The 18,656-nt window shown below is 30.6% G+C and overlaps 1 protein-coding gene across 1 annotated transcript; it reads right to left on the minus strand.

The window, feature by feature from the left end:
- Window positions 1-170: 170 nt before the first annotated feature.
- On the minus strand, window positions 171-2,573 carry LOC140173595 (uncharacterized). Its single transcript, XM_072198081.1, has 4 exons — window positions 2,210-2,573; window positions 1,694-1,896; window positions 1,493-1,612; window positions 171-1,067 (listed from the first exon to the last, which is right to left on the minus strand). The coding sequence occupies exons 1-4, from the start codon at window positions 2,571-2,573 to the stop codon at window positions 171-173; spliced, it is 1,584 nt and encodes a 527-aa protein (XP_072054182.1).
- Window positions 2,574-18,656: the final 16,083 nt, after the last annotated feature.

Genomic DNA, 18,656 nt, shown 5'->3' on the forward strand with positions numbered 1-18,656 from the left:
AGAACCCGAACAGTAGTTAATTTGGCCACTGGAGAAAAGGTATCTTTGTAATCTATCCCAGCTTGTTGCGTATATCCCTTTGCGACCAACCTCGCCTTGTATCTCTCCACTGATCCATCAGCCTTGCACTTTATCTTGTATACCCATCTGCAGCCTATGGTGTGTTTTTCTTATGGGAGAGGCGCCAAGGTCCATGTGTTAGTTTCTTCCATTGTTCGAAGCTCTTCATTCATGGCTTGTCGCCACTCTAGGTATTTCATAGCTTGGTGGTAGAAAGCAGGTTCAGGTATGGTGTTCACATTGGCTACAAAGTTCATGTATGGTTTGGTTAAATGTTTGGAATTGGTTATGGTGGCAACATTATGGCATTGGTAATCATGAAGATATTTTGGAGGGTTAGTTAGTCTAGTAGATCTTCTAAGGATAGGTTGAGATGGTTGAGGTTCAGGGATAACATCATGATTGTGATCAGGTGTTAAAGGTATTGTTGGGTGATGAGGATTGGAAGAATTGGTCAAGGATTGCTGAACTGGTACTGAGCCATGAAGAGAAGTGTCTTGGAGCACTGCAGGCATCACCACATCTGGAAAATTATCCACAAAAGGGGACTGATCAGTTGGCAACTCACTGAAAGGAAATACACTTTCATTGAATGTGACGTCTCTGGATATGAAGAACCTCTTTGCCTCTAAATCATATAACTTGTATCCTTTATACCCTGAAGGATATCCAACAAAAACTGCTTTTACAGCCCTTGGAGAGAATTTGTTCCTCTGAGATATTAACGTGGATGCATGAACCAGACATCCGAAAACCCGCAGTGCATGATAATTTGGTTGCTTGAGGAATAATTTCTCATATGGTGAAATGTGCTGCAGGGCTGGACTAGGCAACCTATTCACCAAGAAGGTAGCAGTCAGAATACATTCTCCCCAAAATTTGATGGGCACCTTGGACTGAAAAAAGAGGGCTCTTGCAACATTAAGTAAGTGTTGATGCTTTCTTTCTACAACTGAATTCTGCTCGGATCTCTCTACATATGAAAATTGGTGAATTATGCCCTTCAACTGCAGAAAATCAGTGAGTAATAACTCCTTGGCATTGTCAGATCGAATCTATTTTACTTTAACACTAAATTGAATTTCCACCATGTTAACAAAATTCATAAGAATATTAGTAGCATCGGATTTTTGTTTTAAAAGATAAGTCCAAGTAAATCTTGAATGATTATCTACAATTGTGAGAAAATATCTCATATTATTGTATGTGGAAGTACCATAAGGGCCCCAAATGTCACAGTGAATCAATTCAAATGCATTATTACAGAAATTATTTTGTGACTGAAAAGAAAGACGCTTAAATTTTGCTAATGGACATACAGGACAATTTGAATGATTGTGTTTAATGGATTTTAATGACAAAACAGGACTCAATTTATTCAAAATCTTTTCAGATGTGTGGCCCAACGAGCATGCCAAATATCACTACTAACAAAGGACGCTTGATAACAAGAACCAGTAATGTGTGTGGAAGGTGCTATGGAAGGTGATTGCAGCACAAACAAATCATTTAACTCATCACCTTTGCCAATCACCTTCTTGGAGATCTTGTCCTGTATAATAAAAGAGAGGTCAGAGAAGGTAACCATGCAACAAGACAATTTTAGTAAAGAACTTACAGAAAGTAAATTCACCCGAAAAGAAGGAATAAAAATGACATTGTAGAGAGTTAGATGGGGACTAAGAATGACACTGCTAGTGGCTAAGGCCTTAATTCTAGTTTGATCTGGTAGGGCTACAAAATGATTAAGTAATGGTTGCGGGTTGATAAGAGCAGAGAAGGAGTTGGTTATGTGTGTGGTTGCCCCTGAATCAATGATCAGGAGCTGGACATTGCCTTTTGATTCATGTAACATGAAGAAATATTTCACCTGCACAGATTTCAGGTTCTATGGCTTGCATTGCTTGCTGAGTCTAAAGCAACGCCATTAACTGATTGTATTGTGATGTTGTAAGTGAGAATCCGTTGCTTAGCTGAGAATCTTGATTTTCTTGGCTTGGCTCGAGCTTGTCGACATGATTCACCTGAGTGACTTGACGAGTATTTCTGCTCTGTGAGTAGCCCGGTGGATAGCCATGCAATTTGTAGCACTTTTCTGCTGTGTGGTCGAGATAGCCACAGTGTGCACATTAAGGACGGTCTTTCTTGCCTTTCATCTTAGATCCAGAAGTTGCCATGAGTCTTGGAGCTTGCTTCACGACAAAAGCCATGTGTTGAGGTAGTTGAGATGAAGTGAGTGCTTTCTGTTTCTCCTTTTGCAACACTAATGAGAAAACTTTTCCGATTGGAGGTAGGGGATCTGAGAGCAGAATTTGACTCCTCACATTTGCTAAATTGTCATTCAATCCCATGAGGAATAGCATGACGTATTCTTGATCGAGATACGCTTGGATGACCTTCACTCCACCGCAAGAACAAGCAACAAGAGACTTAAAGGTGTTGAGTTCTTCCCAAAGAATCTTCAGTTTTGTGAAGTACTGTGAAACAGTGAGAGATCCTTGAGTTAATGTCATCAGTGATTTCTTTAACTAAAAAATTTGAGGCGCGTTGTTTTGGGAAAACCTAGCTTCCAGATCTTGCCATAAAAGTGCAGCTGAGCCAGCGTAAATCACGCTTGCTGCGATATCTTTTGAAATCGAATTTAGCAACCAAATAGTGACTATATCATTGGTGCATTGCCATGTTTCTGCAAGCACTGGATTAAGAGTAGGGTCTGGTTTTGGGAGGGAGCCATCAATGAACCCGATTTTGCGCTTTCCACTGAGTGCGAGACGCATCGATCGACACCAAGAAGCATAGTTATCTTCTTGAAGTGGTTGAGACACCAGTATGAGCCATGGGTGATCACTTAAATGAAGTGTATAAGCGTTAGGAATTGACGAACGTAGCATCGAAGCCGGAGGAGTCGCCTGTGACGGACCTTCATTTGAAAGGGTCGACATCGTTGCTCAGAAATTAGTCAAGAAGAAATCAAGAATAGAAAGAATCGAAAGAATCGATTGAGAAAAAGGAGAAATCTAAGTGGTTATGATGTTCATGATGAGTACAAGAGAAGATCGTGGCGAGAAAATTAGGGAATTTTCTCGGAAAGGGTTACCAAAGAGGGAAAAAGGGGAAAAGCATAAAATTTCTCATCTGATACCATATTACAATACAAAAGTAAAAAAGGAATTGTATTGTGTATTGTTATTTGGTTTACAAGAGTATATATACACTGGAGTACGAAAGTAATACATAACAAAGTATATTAGATATAATAGTCAAGGTTAAATAATTAACGGAATATCTTGTATGACAGCAGTACAAGAACAAAATCAATAATTTAGAGAACAAATACAAACTCCAAAGACATCAAATTAACCGTGAATTCAGTGATACATTTATTTATCATTCTCCTTAGTTTTATAAAAGATATTTTATTTAAATTATAAGAAGTAAATGTATTGATTCATCTATGGTTGATTTTGTGCCTCTAAAGTTTGTACTTTTTCTTTAAATTATCGACCTTGTTCTTGTATTATTGTCTCGTAGGACATTTCGCTAATTATTTAATTTTGACCTTACGATAAACTATATTAAAACTAAATAAAACTTTTTTTGGATTTAAATAAAACACTTTAAATTTTAAGAATAAAAATAAAATTACACCCAAATATAAAAAATAAATTTAATATTTTATCCTATAAAATATAAGGAGAACTATCACTTTAAAAGTTAGCTTCTATGATATAGGAACTTAAAATCTTAAGCGACCTTTTTTGTATTAGTGAATTATCAACCTAATTCTTGTCCATTTTTCATAATGATAACGCAATTTCTCAAGAAAAAACGATTCATTTCGGTTATTGTCCGTTATTTCGTGACACAATGCAGTCCTTGTGATTATTTTTTCATTAACTCTGAACGGAAAATGCTGACGTGTTATGTTTAAAAATGGATAGAAACCTATTTGTCTCTAAATTTAAATTGGTCAAGAGTTTATTTGTTCTTATTTTTTAAACAATATTTTTTTAAATTATTTTTTTATTTATTATATTAATATTTTTTAATAAATTATTGAATATATGGTATAATAAATATAAACTAATTAATAAGTTATTTAAATTTTAAAATATCAATTGTTATGAAACTAAATAAATAACTCTCAAATATAATTTTTTAATATATAAATAATAAACATTAAAATATGGTTAATATATTAATAATAATCATATGATATTAAGGTTATTAATTGAATACAAAGATATCAAATAGAATTATTAATTTAGTTTAAAGAGATAAAAAATTAAATTTGTTATTACTCAAAAAAATTTTATTATATATCAAATAATGTATTCATTAGTTTTCACTTTATTGTAAAAAATATCTAAATCATAATACTTAATTTTGAGTAAAATATATGTAAATTTAATTAAATTTTAATATACGTAAAATTTTAATCAATCCACATTATTCTTATATTGATAAATTTCTATCGATCTATAGTCTTATGATGACAATATGTATTATTAATAGATTAATACTATTATTAATGCTTTGAGTTTGTTGAGTTTATAAATAGTTTCATAATATATATATATATATATATTTCATTTAGTATTAGTAGCCTACTTATAGTATATTTTACTGCAAAAATATTAAATAGAATTATTAATTTAGTTTAGAGAGATAAAAAATAAAAGTTGTTATTACTCAAATTTTTTTTTTTATATATCAAATAATGTGTTCATTATTTTCCAATTTATTGTAAAGATTATTTATATCATAATACTAATAATATATCATGGGATTATTATTATTAATGTATTAATCGTATTTTAATATTTATTATTTATATATTTAAAAATTATATTTGAGAATTATTTATTTAGTTTCATAATAAATGATATTTTAAATTTGAATAATTTATTAATTAGTTTGTATTTATTATACCATATATTCAATAATATATTGAAAAATAATATTAATATAATAAATAAAAAATAATTTGAAAAAGATATCATTTAAAAAATAAGGACAAATAAATGGATAATCAATTTAAATTTAAAGACAATTAGGTCTCTGTCCATTTTTAAACTTGATACGTCAGCATTTTTTGTTTAGAGTTGACGGAAAAATAATCATAAAAATCGCTTGTGTCACAAAATAAAAGACAAAAACCGAAAAAAAATTTTTTTGAAGGATCGTATTGTCTTTTTAAAAAATAAACAGGACCGGATTAATAGTTTATTTTTTTTCAGTTATTGGCCTTTTGATGTAAGACTTTCTTTTTTTTTTCGGTTATAAGTTTCACAAGATTCTTAACATATATTTGGGGGGGGGGGGGGGAACAAATTACAATTTCTCAAAAACAAGATTTTTGTGCGCGTGATTTTACTACTTGTACTAAAAGAATTGAAATCACCTAAAAATATTGAAACAATATTTAAAAAAAAGTCTCACTTTTTAACTAGGGCTGGAAGTGAGTCAAGTCAACTCATGAGCCAATTCGAGCTCGACTCGTTAATAGCTTGATAAGCTAAATTCATTAGCTGGTGAGCCAAGCTTGAGCCTGGAATTGAGCTCATAAATTAAATGAATCGAGTTTGAGCTTGGATAAGCTCAGCTCATTAGCTCGTGAGCTGGCTATATATATATATATATATATATATATATATATATTATAACAATCTTAATTATTTAGTATTTATATTTATTTTTTACATATAATTTTAATATAGGACATAAATAAAAAATTTATAATTTATTGATACATAAACAATATATAAAATTAATCTTTTCAAATATTTTTTAAAATATATGTTATAATTTACTAATATAGAATTATAGATTATGTATTTATGTTTCTCTTATTTGAGCTAGCTCGTGAGCTCGAGCCAGCTCGTGAGCTTTCGGTGAGCCGAGTTTGAGCTTAAGAAATAGGCTCGATTATTAATGAGTCGAGTCGTGAGCCAAACTCAATTTTCGTGAGTCGAACTTGAGCTTGGTCTAGCTCGACTCAGCTCGGCTCACTTCCAACCCTATTTTTAACCAATACTCAAATAGATAAAGCCACATCCAACACAACCGGTTAGTTATTTACAATATAAAAAGAAAACTACTAATTAATTTCAAATAAGGAATAAAAGCTGTGCATGATCTTCATTTTGATTCTTATTGGTAATTAAACCCTAGAAAGAATAAAGGCATATATATTTGGCGCACTCAACTACACTCAAAGCTATTTCCTTTCCCTCACAAAATGGAAGTGCATCATACTCCAAATAACTAAAAACGGATTGGTTAATTAAAATAATACAATTATTAAAGTATATGTGTACCAATCAAGGAACATGTTGATTATTATCAAAGCGAATTTCTAGATATTGCTTATGAATATGATCACATCATGTTACTTTAATGTAGATTTTCAGCGTGTAATAATATTGAGCTTTGATTGGCGTACCAAAATTTCCCCTAGCTAATTTCTCTTGAGATTTCTTGAAGATAATTAATAGATATATAAGAATAATGGTATAATAACAAGGTAAACTCATTAAAGGTGGTTCTAAGATGCAAGAGAATAATGCTGGAATATAACTCTCTTTTTGAGAGATTTGTTTAAATTGAAGATAATTTTGGTTGCTTTCTTTGTGGGTCAAGACATAGAAAAGATCCAAGAATTTGGTCTCACCACTCGCTACTATCATATAGTTTGAATTAATATATATTCAGCTGATGACTTAGTCTTCTAAATGACTAAACCTACCAAAGTTGAAGAAGGAAATTGAATTATTGTAAATTTTGTCCGTGCTTTCCAGACAAATGCTTAGCAACAACAATAGTAGTATTATTTAATGTTTTTGTCCGTAATAATTACCGAAATATAATTTTTTTAAAATTATATCAATTTTATTTTAATATTATTATGATACACAAAATTTATAAAATTAAACTATTTAAAAAAATTATAAAAACAAAAGTTCCATTGTTAAGAAAATTCGAATTTTTGTAAATAAAAAAATTAAATAATAAATTTTTAAGTTATTATCTTTATGTGAAAGAGTTTAATTTTAATATTTATTATCTAAAACTTTAAAGAATTTAATATGTATAATTTTATATTTGATTAGGTGTTAAATCTGTCACACGAATAAAAATAATTAATTTTCATGCTTGTTATTTAAAATAATATTCTTTCTTTTTGTATATAAAAATATAATTAGATATTATAATAAAAAATTTATATTGATAGTTATAAAATTAATTTAATTTTTTTTAAACAATTGAATTTTGATTCTAATTATTAATCACAACATTAGTATTCTCTCTAAATTATATGTAATAAATATTTGAAGAAACTAGAAAGTGAAGTAAATATAAATTAAAAAGATAATCGGTAAAAATTTGAAACTAAATATAAAAACTAAAAAGGCGTATAATAATAATAATTTTTATGTGAATAATATTATGAGATTATTTTAATTATATTTAATTATAAATTTAATATATTTTTTATAATTTTATGAATGTATTTAAATTATATTATTTTATTAATTTTATTTTTTGTAGAATAAAAAGGTAGAGAAAGATAAAGAATGAGAGAGAAAGATAAAGAAGAAGGAGAGAGGGAATTTATTAATTTTAGAAAATAATATTTTATTTTAATTATAATGAAAGAATATCTCGTGATATATTTTGATTTGTCAAATTAGTAATATAAATTATAAGTTATATATAGAATGGGAAGAGTAGGGAGAAATAGAAAAGGGAAAAGAGATAGATAAGAGGATGGAGGAAGAGAGTTTATTAATTTTAGAGATAAATATTTCATCTCAATTTTAATAAGAGAATGTCATGTGAAATATTTTGGTTGTTAAATTAGTAATATAATATTTTAATATTTTAATTTTAATTTCAATTAGAGAATATCACATTACATATTTTGATTGTCAAATTTGTAATTAGTAATAAATAATAATATATAAAAAATATAAAGTATGTAAAACAATGAGAGAAATAAAAAAGAAAAGAGTAAAGTATCGTTTTTATTTTTAATATTTGGGATAAGTTCCAAAGTTATACCTAACGTTTCAACCGTCCTATTTAAGACTTTAACATTTTAAAATTGACTCAATGTTGTCCTACTGTTAGAAATCCGTTAACAGAATTGACGGCGGGACAAAATTGAGACAATTTTGAAACGTTAGAGACTTAAATAGGACGAAAACATTGGGGACAAAAACGATACATAGAAATAAATTTTAATTTTATTTTTTAGTACTATCAATTTTTTACTGTATATAGAATTCAATTATTTTTAAATCACATCTAAGTAAATTACAGTTAATCACATTACTTTCATTCTAAATAAATTAATTTTTTTATAATTTTACTCTTCAAAATTTTTAATTATCATGAAATATTTGTAGAATAACTAGTACATAAATTTGCAGAAAAAAAAAAAAATATATATATATATATATATATATATATATATATATATATATATAAACCTTTTGTCTCTAATGTATCAAAATTCTTTAATGTTTAATTTAGTTAAACTTTATTTTTAATTTTATTTTTTAATAATATCAAATTTTTATGATAGATAATTATTTAATTATTTTTAAATTTTATTTTTAATCACATTTTTTAAAGTGAGTTTATTTTTTATTAAGAGTAAAATTAAATAATTGCAATAATTTTAATTTTTAATAAACTTGAAAAAATAATTATGATAATAATAATAACAACTAATTAAATTACGTCGTGTAATTATTATGATTCAGTATTTCGGTTGCTATATTGTATTGTAATGTTATAACTTACATACTTCTTGCAGTTAGTAAAAAATATTGAAGTGATAAATTTAATTCAACCGATAAAATATTGATCAAATTGTCAATTTTAAATTTAATAAAATATTATATAAATTAAATTTTATCTTATTTAACTATATAATATATGTAAAATGTGAGATAAAAATTTCAATAATTTTAATTTTTAATAAATTTTAATTTTTTCTTCAATAATTTCAAATTTTTTACGACAAATAATTACTAAATTTATTTTTTATTTTACTTAGAAAAAATAATGTGATTAAGAATAAAATTTTAAAAATAATTAAATAATTATTCACTGCAAAAAATATGATATTATTGAAGAATAAAATTAAAAATAAAATTTAACTAAATTAAATATTAAAAAATTTTGATACATTAGAGATAAAAGGTACAATTTATATTTTATTATATATATCATTTTTTTCGCAAGTTTATGTACTAGTCATTTTACAAATATTTCATGGTGACTAAAAATCTTTAAGTGTAAAATTATAAAAGAATAAATTATTTAAAACGAAAGTAATGTGATTAAGTGTAATTTACTTAGATATGATTAAAAAATAATTGAATACTATGTACAGTAAAAAATTGATATTATTGAAGGATAAAATTAAAATTTATCTTTATGTATTATTTTTGTTCCCAATATTTTCGTTCTATTTAAGTCCCTAATGTTTCAAAATCGTCTTAATTTTGTCCCGCCGTCAATTCTGTTAACGGATCCCTAACGACAGAATAACATTGAGCCAAATTTGAAATATTATGGACTTAAATAGGACGATTGAAACGTTAGAGACAATTTTAAGACTTATCCCAATTTATTAAAAAAAAAATCATTTCTAAAACAAAATATTTAATTTTAATTATAATAAAAAATAACATATAATATATTTTAATTATAAAATTAATAATATATAATAAATAATTAACTTAAAATTTTGAACAAGAAAATTGAAATTAATAAATAAATTAATTAACAGTTTTTTAATATTAAAAAATATTCATCTCCACATATACATGAAGATGAATATCTTCTAATATTTTATTACCTCAAACTAGCGAATCAAAATGCAACTATTTAACAACAAAACAAAACAAAAAACAGAAGCTGCCCTAACCATGTCCTGTGCATTTTTGCAACTTGCAAGCAAGATAAGTCATTATCAAGTATGTATTTACATAAGTACCTGCATTTTATTGTCCGTAGAAAGATATATAAAATATTTGTGGGACATCGACGGTGCTCAGTGTTGGGGAAAAAAATAGTATTGAAATGTTTAGCTATTATTTATTTGTAACATATTTCATTTGAGTCATTAAATAGTACATACACATATATAATATTACATTACAATAAAATAACATTTTTGCAACGGTTACAAAATTTTTGAGACGGTTTTAACAGTCGTAAAATTCTTTTGTGACAGTTAAAAAAATATCACCAATTTAAATATCACTAATGGACTTAACAACGGTTTTGAACAAATATTGATAAGACTATATGTTAAATTGTTTGTGATATTTTGAAAATATAAAACTGTTACTATTTTTTTTTTCAAAATTAGAGGTAAGACTCGAAATCGCAACCAATATAGAGAGACTATGCCATTTGAACTATAACTTGTTGGCAAACTGTCACTAATTTATAATAGAGTTAAGTACAATTTTTGTCCCCTACTTTTTTTTGCATACAAAATTATCCCTTGAATTCGAGTTGATTTTAAAATCATCTTTCGGACAATTATACCCTTCTCATTCTTCGCCAAACTTACTCAGCAACAACAATGAATCAGAAGCAAAAACCCAAAAACAATAAAGCCATATTTTTTTTCTTCTTCAGCAACAACAATAAGCAAACAACAGAAACAGAAGTAACGTAACAGAAGTATAAGCAGAAGTAAAATTGAAAACAAAAGTAGGATTGAAAATAAAATCAGAAGCAACAGAAGTAGAATCAGAAGCAACCGAAGTATAATCAGAAGCATCAAAATAAAAAACATAAAAAATAGAAACAGAATCAAAAGCAGAAAAAACAAAAGTAGAAGAGCAACGGATTAACAAAATAAGATACAGAACCAAAAATAGAATCAGAAGCATCTCTGCTTTCTTTTATTCTGCTTAATCACAATGCTAGCAACAACAACAATAAAATCAGAAGTACAACCAATGTAATAAACATAAAAAATAGAATCAGAAATACAAAGTTCAGAGAAATAATTTTGTTTTCTCAAATATACAAAGCTCAGATAAATGTGACACTGTGCATTGCAGCAAATCAAAGAAATCAGAACACAATGAGATCAAAGATTAAATCAAAAGCAGGTGAAATTAGAAGCAGAATAAATAATGAACAATAAAATCAGAATCAGAAAATCAAATCAAAAATAGAAGAAATTATAAGCAAAAGCATAATGAATTAGAAACAGAATCGAAACCCTAGGGAAGAGCAGCGGTGAGGATGCGAAGCGGCATCGAGGACTAGAAGTATCGGCAGCAGTGGTGGAGCGCGACGGCGACGAGGCATCCCTTTTCTTCTCCCTGGCCAATGCGTTTTCTCTCTCTCTCTCTCTCTCTCTCTCTCTCTCTCTCGCTCTCTCTCTCTCTCTCCACGAACTCTTCGACGGTAGTAAGGCATGGCGAGGAGCAGCAGCGACGAGCAACAACGACTGGCGAGAGGAGAATGAGCAGAACGACGAAGCTTTCCTTTCCCCCTTTTGCGTGATTCGCTTCTCCTTTCCCTTCTCATCTATTTTCTTTTTTTTCTTTTTCATTTTATAATTTTTTTAGTTAGGAGTAATTTAGTAATAAAAATTAAATTTTGGTAAGAGGAACTATTTTAAAATTAAGTTAAACTTTAGGGACGATTTTATATGTAAAAAAAGGTTGCAAGCAAAAAAAAATTTTTAGCCCCTATCTTAAGGACCAAAATTGTGCTTAACCCTGTATAATACATATTAGGATGCTTTTTTATGCTATATTTAGTGACAATTTGGTAATAACGACTTGAAATCTTCACTAAATTATTAATTTATATGATTTTTTTATATTTACTGATAATTTTAAACAGTCATAATCTCTCTAACATCAATTTTATCATTTTAGAAACCTTGAAAGAGAAGAAATAGTCATAGAAAAAAGGAAATTAGATTAGGATTTATACTCGTAAGAGAAGAAAATAAAAGGAACAACGCGAGGGACGGTGAACGACGAAAATGAACGGCAAATACAAACTGCAGTGTGTTGAAAGTTGTGATGCTTCTCTTCTCATCTCCAACCACGGTAAATTAGAATTTTAAAAAAATAGGAAGTAAAGGAAACAGAGTGAGAGATATAAATAGTAGACTGTAGCACAATAATGACGCTAAAAAATTTATGTGTATAAGGTTTGTAATGTTACTTAAGGCAGCGTTTGGTTTATGTATGTCTTGAGACAGAGACACAAAAATATAGACATTAAAGACATGGACATAAATTATTAGTGTCTATGTACTGTATTTGGTAAACATTGAACAAGACACAATAAAATTAGAAAAAGTCTATATTATCCTTATAAAATAAAATAAAAACTATCAGCCACTATTGCTACCACTATCATCCACCATCTCCACCACCACAGATTCATCATCACACACAATTCACCACAAATCAATCAGCAAAAATTTTACAAGAATCAATAAAAAATTTTATTTTTCAACAAAAAAACAAAAAGGGAGGAGAAGGTAACTGAAGAGCAAATTGTGAAAAGAGAAGAACCAAGAGGAAGAGGCGGCAATGGCAAACTCGAAGAGGAAGAGGGAGAGGCGGCCGTGGACATCGCGAAGAGGGAGGAAAGGCAACAACCGCAAATCTATATGAAGAAGGAGATGTAGCAGCGACCACGAATCTAAACGAAGGAGGAGACGAGTGGCGGCGTGCAGATCTGGACGGAGGAGGAGACACAGGGCAGCGCTCGGATTTGGACAAAGTGGGAGACGCAGCGGCAGCGGCACGCGGATCTGGACGAAGGGGGAGACGGGGCGTGCGGCGGCGGCGGTGGATCTGGACGAAGAGATGCAACGCTGACGGCAAATCTGGACGACGGGATGCGACTGTGGAAGGAGGGAGGAATGAGGAAGGAGAATGGTCACATTGGATGGAGAAGGAGAAAGAGAAAAAAAAAGAATTAGGATTAAAAAATTAATAAGGGGTAAATGAGTAAAAAATTGTGTCTAATTGATTGTGTCTTTATGTCTCATTATTTTAAAAGTACACTGAATACATATATTTTGTGTATACTTGTGTACTAATGTGTCCATCAAAGATTTGTGTCTCAATAAACAAACATAGGACATGTTCTACCGTGTCCATATCTCTGTGTCTGTGTCTTTGAAACCAAACGCTGCCTAATAGACACTCACACACTTACTTAAAATAAGAATCACAAAATAAATGTAGCTATATATTTAATTTAGTGTAATGTTGTGAAAATAATTTAAAATTATTTTATTTAAATTAATATTTATAATTATACACTATTTTTGAGATCTAATATTATTTAATTATTTTAATAATAATTAAAATTTACAAAATAAAATAATTTTAGACTATTTTAAATTGATATTTTTCTCCCCATATATAAGTTTGGTTCATGCATGGATGATACATTAATACTTGCAACTAAGTAATTAATTAATTAAGTAATGATCGAGTAATAAAGGAAATTTTATAGTGATGATTGACGAATTTCACACAAAATATTTTCTTTAAGGAAATTATTAATTAAATACTGCTGTCTCCAGCTTTTTAATTTTATTGCCAAAACATTTAAAACAAAATTAGTTATCAAATTGATAATATTTAATAGCTAATTCATAAATAAAAATTCAAAAACTAATTGTTAAAATAAAATTACCTTTTAATTTTTGGTAAAAAAACCTTAATTTTCTAAATTAGTCAAGCAATCAAGCTGGCCGACATAAAAAGAGATTATAGACTTTAATTTAATTTTCCTTTCCGCCATGCATGTGGGTCACTTGATAACTTTTTTCTCGTGATTTACTCTAATGGTATACGATTCATTAAATTATGCTTTGAAAAAAAATCTTTAATTTGATTAATTTACTCAACTGGCCTTCTAATTATTTTTTGGGAAGGATGAGGCGAAACAAAAAAACAAATCTATATCATGGGAATCATATCACACGAGAGACGACAAGACCTTTCAAATGATATGTTTGTATTAAGAAAATAATTAAATTACATTGGAGCTATAAAAATTAAAAATATTTATAAAGTTATCCTAGATCAGAGGAGCATAATATATGATACTAACAATTTCTTCTAATTACTTTATTTATGTATTCTCTCACATCACTTATTCGGTTATTCCAAAGATGATTAGAGGAGTATTAATTAATTAATAAAATAAAGATGGATATGACTCTAAAAAAGTAATATATCACACTAATTTACTAATTGATAATTGATAATACTTATTTTAAAATAGAAAAAATATATGTTGATTGGACTTGAAATTTATTTTAATTTTTGAAAATACAACCGTAATATTACACTAATTTGTCTATTATTACAGAAGAAAATCAACATATTTACTAAAAATAAATAGAGATTAACTAATAATATTAGTTCAAATATAAAATAAATATAAAATATATTAAATAATCTAAGCAACGAACATTTTTGTTATTATTTTTTGTTATAAATAATGTGAATAATAAATTTTAAAATTAGTTTAATAAATAAAAATATACTACACTTTTATAAAAATCACAAAAATCATAAGTAAAAAAAAAGAGACAACTATATACAGTATATTATCTACTAATTCATTGTTTACTGCTACTTTTTTTATCGATTTTTCACAATAAAAAATACTATAATAGCGATGCCGATATTCTTAACTAATAAATTGAAAATTTAGGGTGATTTGATTCGCGTTTTCAATTTTTTTTTATTTTTAGTTTTTTTTAGATTTTATAAAAAAAGTAAAAATAATAAAAAACAATAAAATAATATTTTTTGTTTTTATTTTCTATAAAACCTAAAAAACAAAAAATATTAAAAATAGAACACAAATAAAATGCATCTATATGGTAGCGTTTGTTTTCGGAGACAGGACATAAAGACATGGACACCGAAAGTTTAAAACGTGTTTGGAGGTAGAGACATGGACACGGAACACATTGTCTCTAGGACACTATTTTATATTTTTGTGTCCACTCTTTTACGAAGGACAATGATGGACACGGGATTTAAAAAGATGGACACGGATTTTTTAATCAAAATTTTTTCCCTTTCTATCCTTAGATATTTTTTATTATTCTACTATTATCTCTTCTTATTTATTTTAATTTTAGCTTCTTCTCTACATCGGAGTTCTTCTTTCTCTGTGTTCTTTTTTGGTTTAATTACTCAGTTGGTCCCTATAGTTTAGCGAATTTTTCAATTAGGTCCCTACACTTTTTTTCCTTTCAATTGGGTCCCTGCCCCCAATTTTTTTTTCAATTAGGTCCCTATTGACGGTAAACGTTACAAAAAACGTTAAGATTGAGTGATTTGACCATTATAACCCTCACTTATCCCTTACAAATGAAGGATACTCAGTAGGGATCTGAGGATCTGAGTTCTAACTCTCTTCTTCTCGCCTCTTCCTCAAACTTCTGCTCCTCTCTTTGCAACCCTTACCCTTACTATGTCAATACTCATAGATCAGAGTCAGTTATCTTCAGGAGTCTGTAGTTCCAGAACCCTCGTCAAGAAGAGACATCTTTGTTTTTGTGGTGAGGCAGTTGCTGTGATGTCTTCTTCGGCAGTAGCAAGCCATGGAAAAAGGTATGTTGGTTGTGGGAGAATGCCAAAATGCAAGTTCTTCGAGTGGATTGATGATGAAGAAGATGAGAAGAGCGGATGGTTGAAGCAAAAGGAAAGGAGGGTCCGGTGCTTTTGTGGAGACACTCTGATTATTCGTAGTTCAAGTACATCAAAAAATCTAAACAGAAGATTCATTTCTTGCCTTAATAGGAGATGCAAATTTTTTGAGTGGGTTGATGGGAAAGAAAAAAAGATATCTGGAGAAGATGCAGTGAACAGTTCACAGCAAGTATTTGGAAGGGTTAGAGAATTGGAGGCACAAGAAAGGAAGATAGACAGATTAAGTGTGGATCTAGAAAGATTAATTGCAGAGGTTGGAGAAGTAGATGCATGGGTAGGAAGGTTATGTGCTGAGCTGAGTTTAGTGGAGGAGCAATTTGCTAAGATGGAAGATAGTATGAAAAAGCAATACAAGATGCTAGTTATGCTGGGCTTGATATTAGGTGTTTTGATTGTTGCAGTGTTATATGTAAAGATGTAGAAAGCATGGTTGTTATGATAATGTAATAGTCTATATAAGACAATAGTGCACTATTTAGCATGGGTTCAATGAGTTATATGAAATGTTTAATTTTTGTAAATGAAAGGTGTTCCTTTGCTATTTAATATGCATACAAGTATGATACTGAGAAAAAAGTAGGTAAAACAAAAGATAGGTAAAACAAAAGATACATTGAATTATAATAGATGGTTAGATACCATTGTTTTGTACATTATATAATGTAGGACACCTAGATAGCAACAAAATAAATGTGACACCCACTCAAAATAGTTTTCTACCAACATAATAAAAGTGGTCCACAACACATAACAACAGTGGTCCAAACAATAAAGAAACCAGAGTCACAGGTGAACACAAATCCTACATAACACAAGAGATATCAAAAAGAAACCCTAAACTCTATTCAGCCTCAATCAAGTGTAAGGTCAACATGTTCAGGCGGCTGATTTGTTGGCTTCCTAACTCCAATCTTCAGTCTTCCACTTCTTCTGACACCAAAGATTTTGGTCTTGGGCAAAGGTTGAGATGCTGGTGCAGTGGACAGTGATGCAGGTGTAGGCAAAGTGGTGGGCAGTGATGCGGGTGTGGGTAAGGTGGTAGGTTGTGATGGTGGTGCAGGCTGTGAAGGTGGTGCATGGGTGTTTGTAGGCTGTGAGGGTGGGACAGGGGTGTGTGGTGGCTGGGATGGGGATGCAGGGGTGTGTGGTGGCTGGGATGTGGGTGCAGGGGTGTTTGAAGGCCTTAGTGCTGTTGCAGTCATGGGTGCAGCCCTCCCTCTACCCCTTCCTCTGGCCATCCCTCCTGGTGATCTTCCTCTGCCTTTAACCATCCCTGCTGCTGCTCTTCCTCTGCCTCTCCCTTTAACCATCCTGGATCTAGCAGTTGCAGTAGCTGCAGATCCATTTGTTTCATCAGTAGCAGCAGGTTCATTAGCAGCAGAGTCAACTCCTTCAGTTCTAGTTGCAGCATCAGATCCTTGTGTGCCATCAGGAGCTACAAGATGAAATAGCAGTTAATAATAGTTCATCAACAATTGAACAAAATAAGTTGACAAACAATACCTGTCACTATAGGGTTTGGACAGAGTCTCCTATTGTGTCCGTATTGGCCACAATTACTGCAGGTAACAGAAGTTCCAGATCTTCTATACTTTGTCTGTGATCTGTTTTCATCGGGTTCCCTTATCCTAACCATCCTTGGCCTTCCTGGTTTAACTCTGAAAATTGGAAGGATGATGGTATCGCATTGTATCTTTGGCCACAAATTTTCTCCATTGATTGGTGATATTGACTGCCCATATGTAGCAAGGTATGCTGCCTTGCTGTAATAGTTACTACAATAATCTTCCGGGTTGTCACTCTTTTCAAAGATAGCACAGCAAGCATGGGGACACGGCATACCACACAAACCCCAGAACCTACAACTACACCTTCCAGCCATCAAATCGACCACAAACCTTTCCATGATCATCCTGTTCTTATGGTGGACTTCATACTTCAGGTCTCCTGCCCATTTAGCTTGCCACTCCATAGCTCTAACCGCGATGATATCTAGCCGTTTCTTGGGTTTTGGCAAAAGTGTACCCTCATACCTCTCTGCCTTCTTCTTTTTCTCTGCAAACCTTGTCATCAAATAGCACCTAATCCATTCAAACATTGTCAAAATTGGCTTGTCTCTTGCCTCTAGGATTCTTCCATTGAATGCCTCGCAGCTACGGCAATGGGAAAGTAATTGTCATTTGGATCTCTGCCAACAGCAACTAGCAGCTGCTGTCCATGGTCGCCCTTCAAGTGACATCCATTCGCGCCAATAATAGGTCTACACCCCGCCAAGAAGCCTTTCTTGACTGCATCAAGGCACATGTACATTCTCATAAATCGGGGCTGGTGCGTAAGAGAAGGCCTATCAACCAATATGGTCAGACTAGATCCTGGATTTACCCTAAGTATCTCTGCACAGTAATCCCTTAGTTTAGCATACTGTTGGATTGCCCACCCATGTACCTCTTCTCTTGCCTTCCTCCTTGCCCAGTAAGCCTTACCAACACTGATATTGGCCATGTATTTGTCTTGTATAGTCTGAATAACTGTCGCAAGCTTCATCTCTTCCCCTCTACTGATGTTGTTGGCAATCTTCTTTGAGATCCAACTACTTAGATGCAAGTCTTCCGCTATAGTTCCTTCCACATGTATGCTTTCCATTCAACGTCTTGATCCGGAAACAGTCAGAACCCCCCACCTTACTCACAAAACAAACCCACTTGCACTTTCCCTTTCTTCATTTGCAAACAACTCTACACCTCAGCTTATCATTTTTTCGAAACCTAATGTCCCTACCATTCAATAGGGCATGCTCCTTAACAGCCTCTTTGAATTGACTAAGTGATTTAAATTCCAGCC

Source organism: Arachis hypogaea, chromosome 6, assembly GCF_003086295.3.
Source record: "Arachis hypogaea cultivar Tifrunner chromosome 6, arahy.Tifrunner.gnm2.J5K5, whole genome shotgun sequence".
In the NCBI taxonomy this organism is placed as follows: domain Eukaryota; kingdom Viridiplantae; phylum Streptophyta; class Magnoliopsida; order Fabales; family Fabaceae; genus Arachis; species Arachis hypogaea.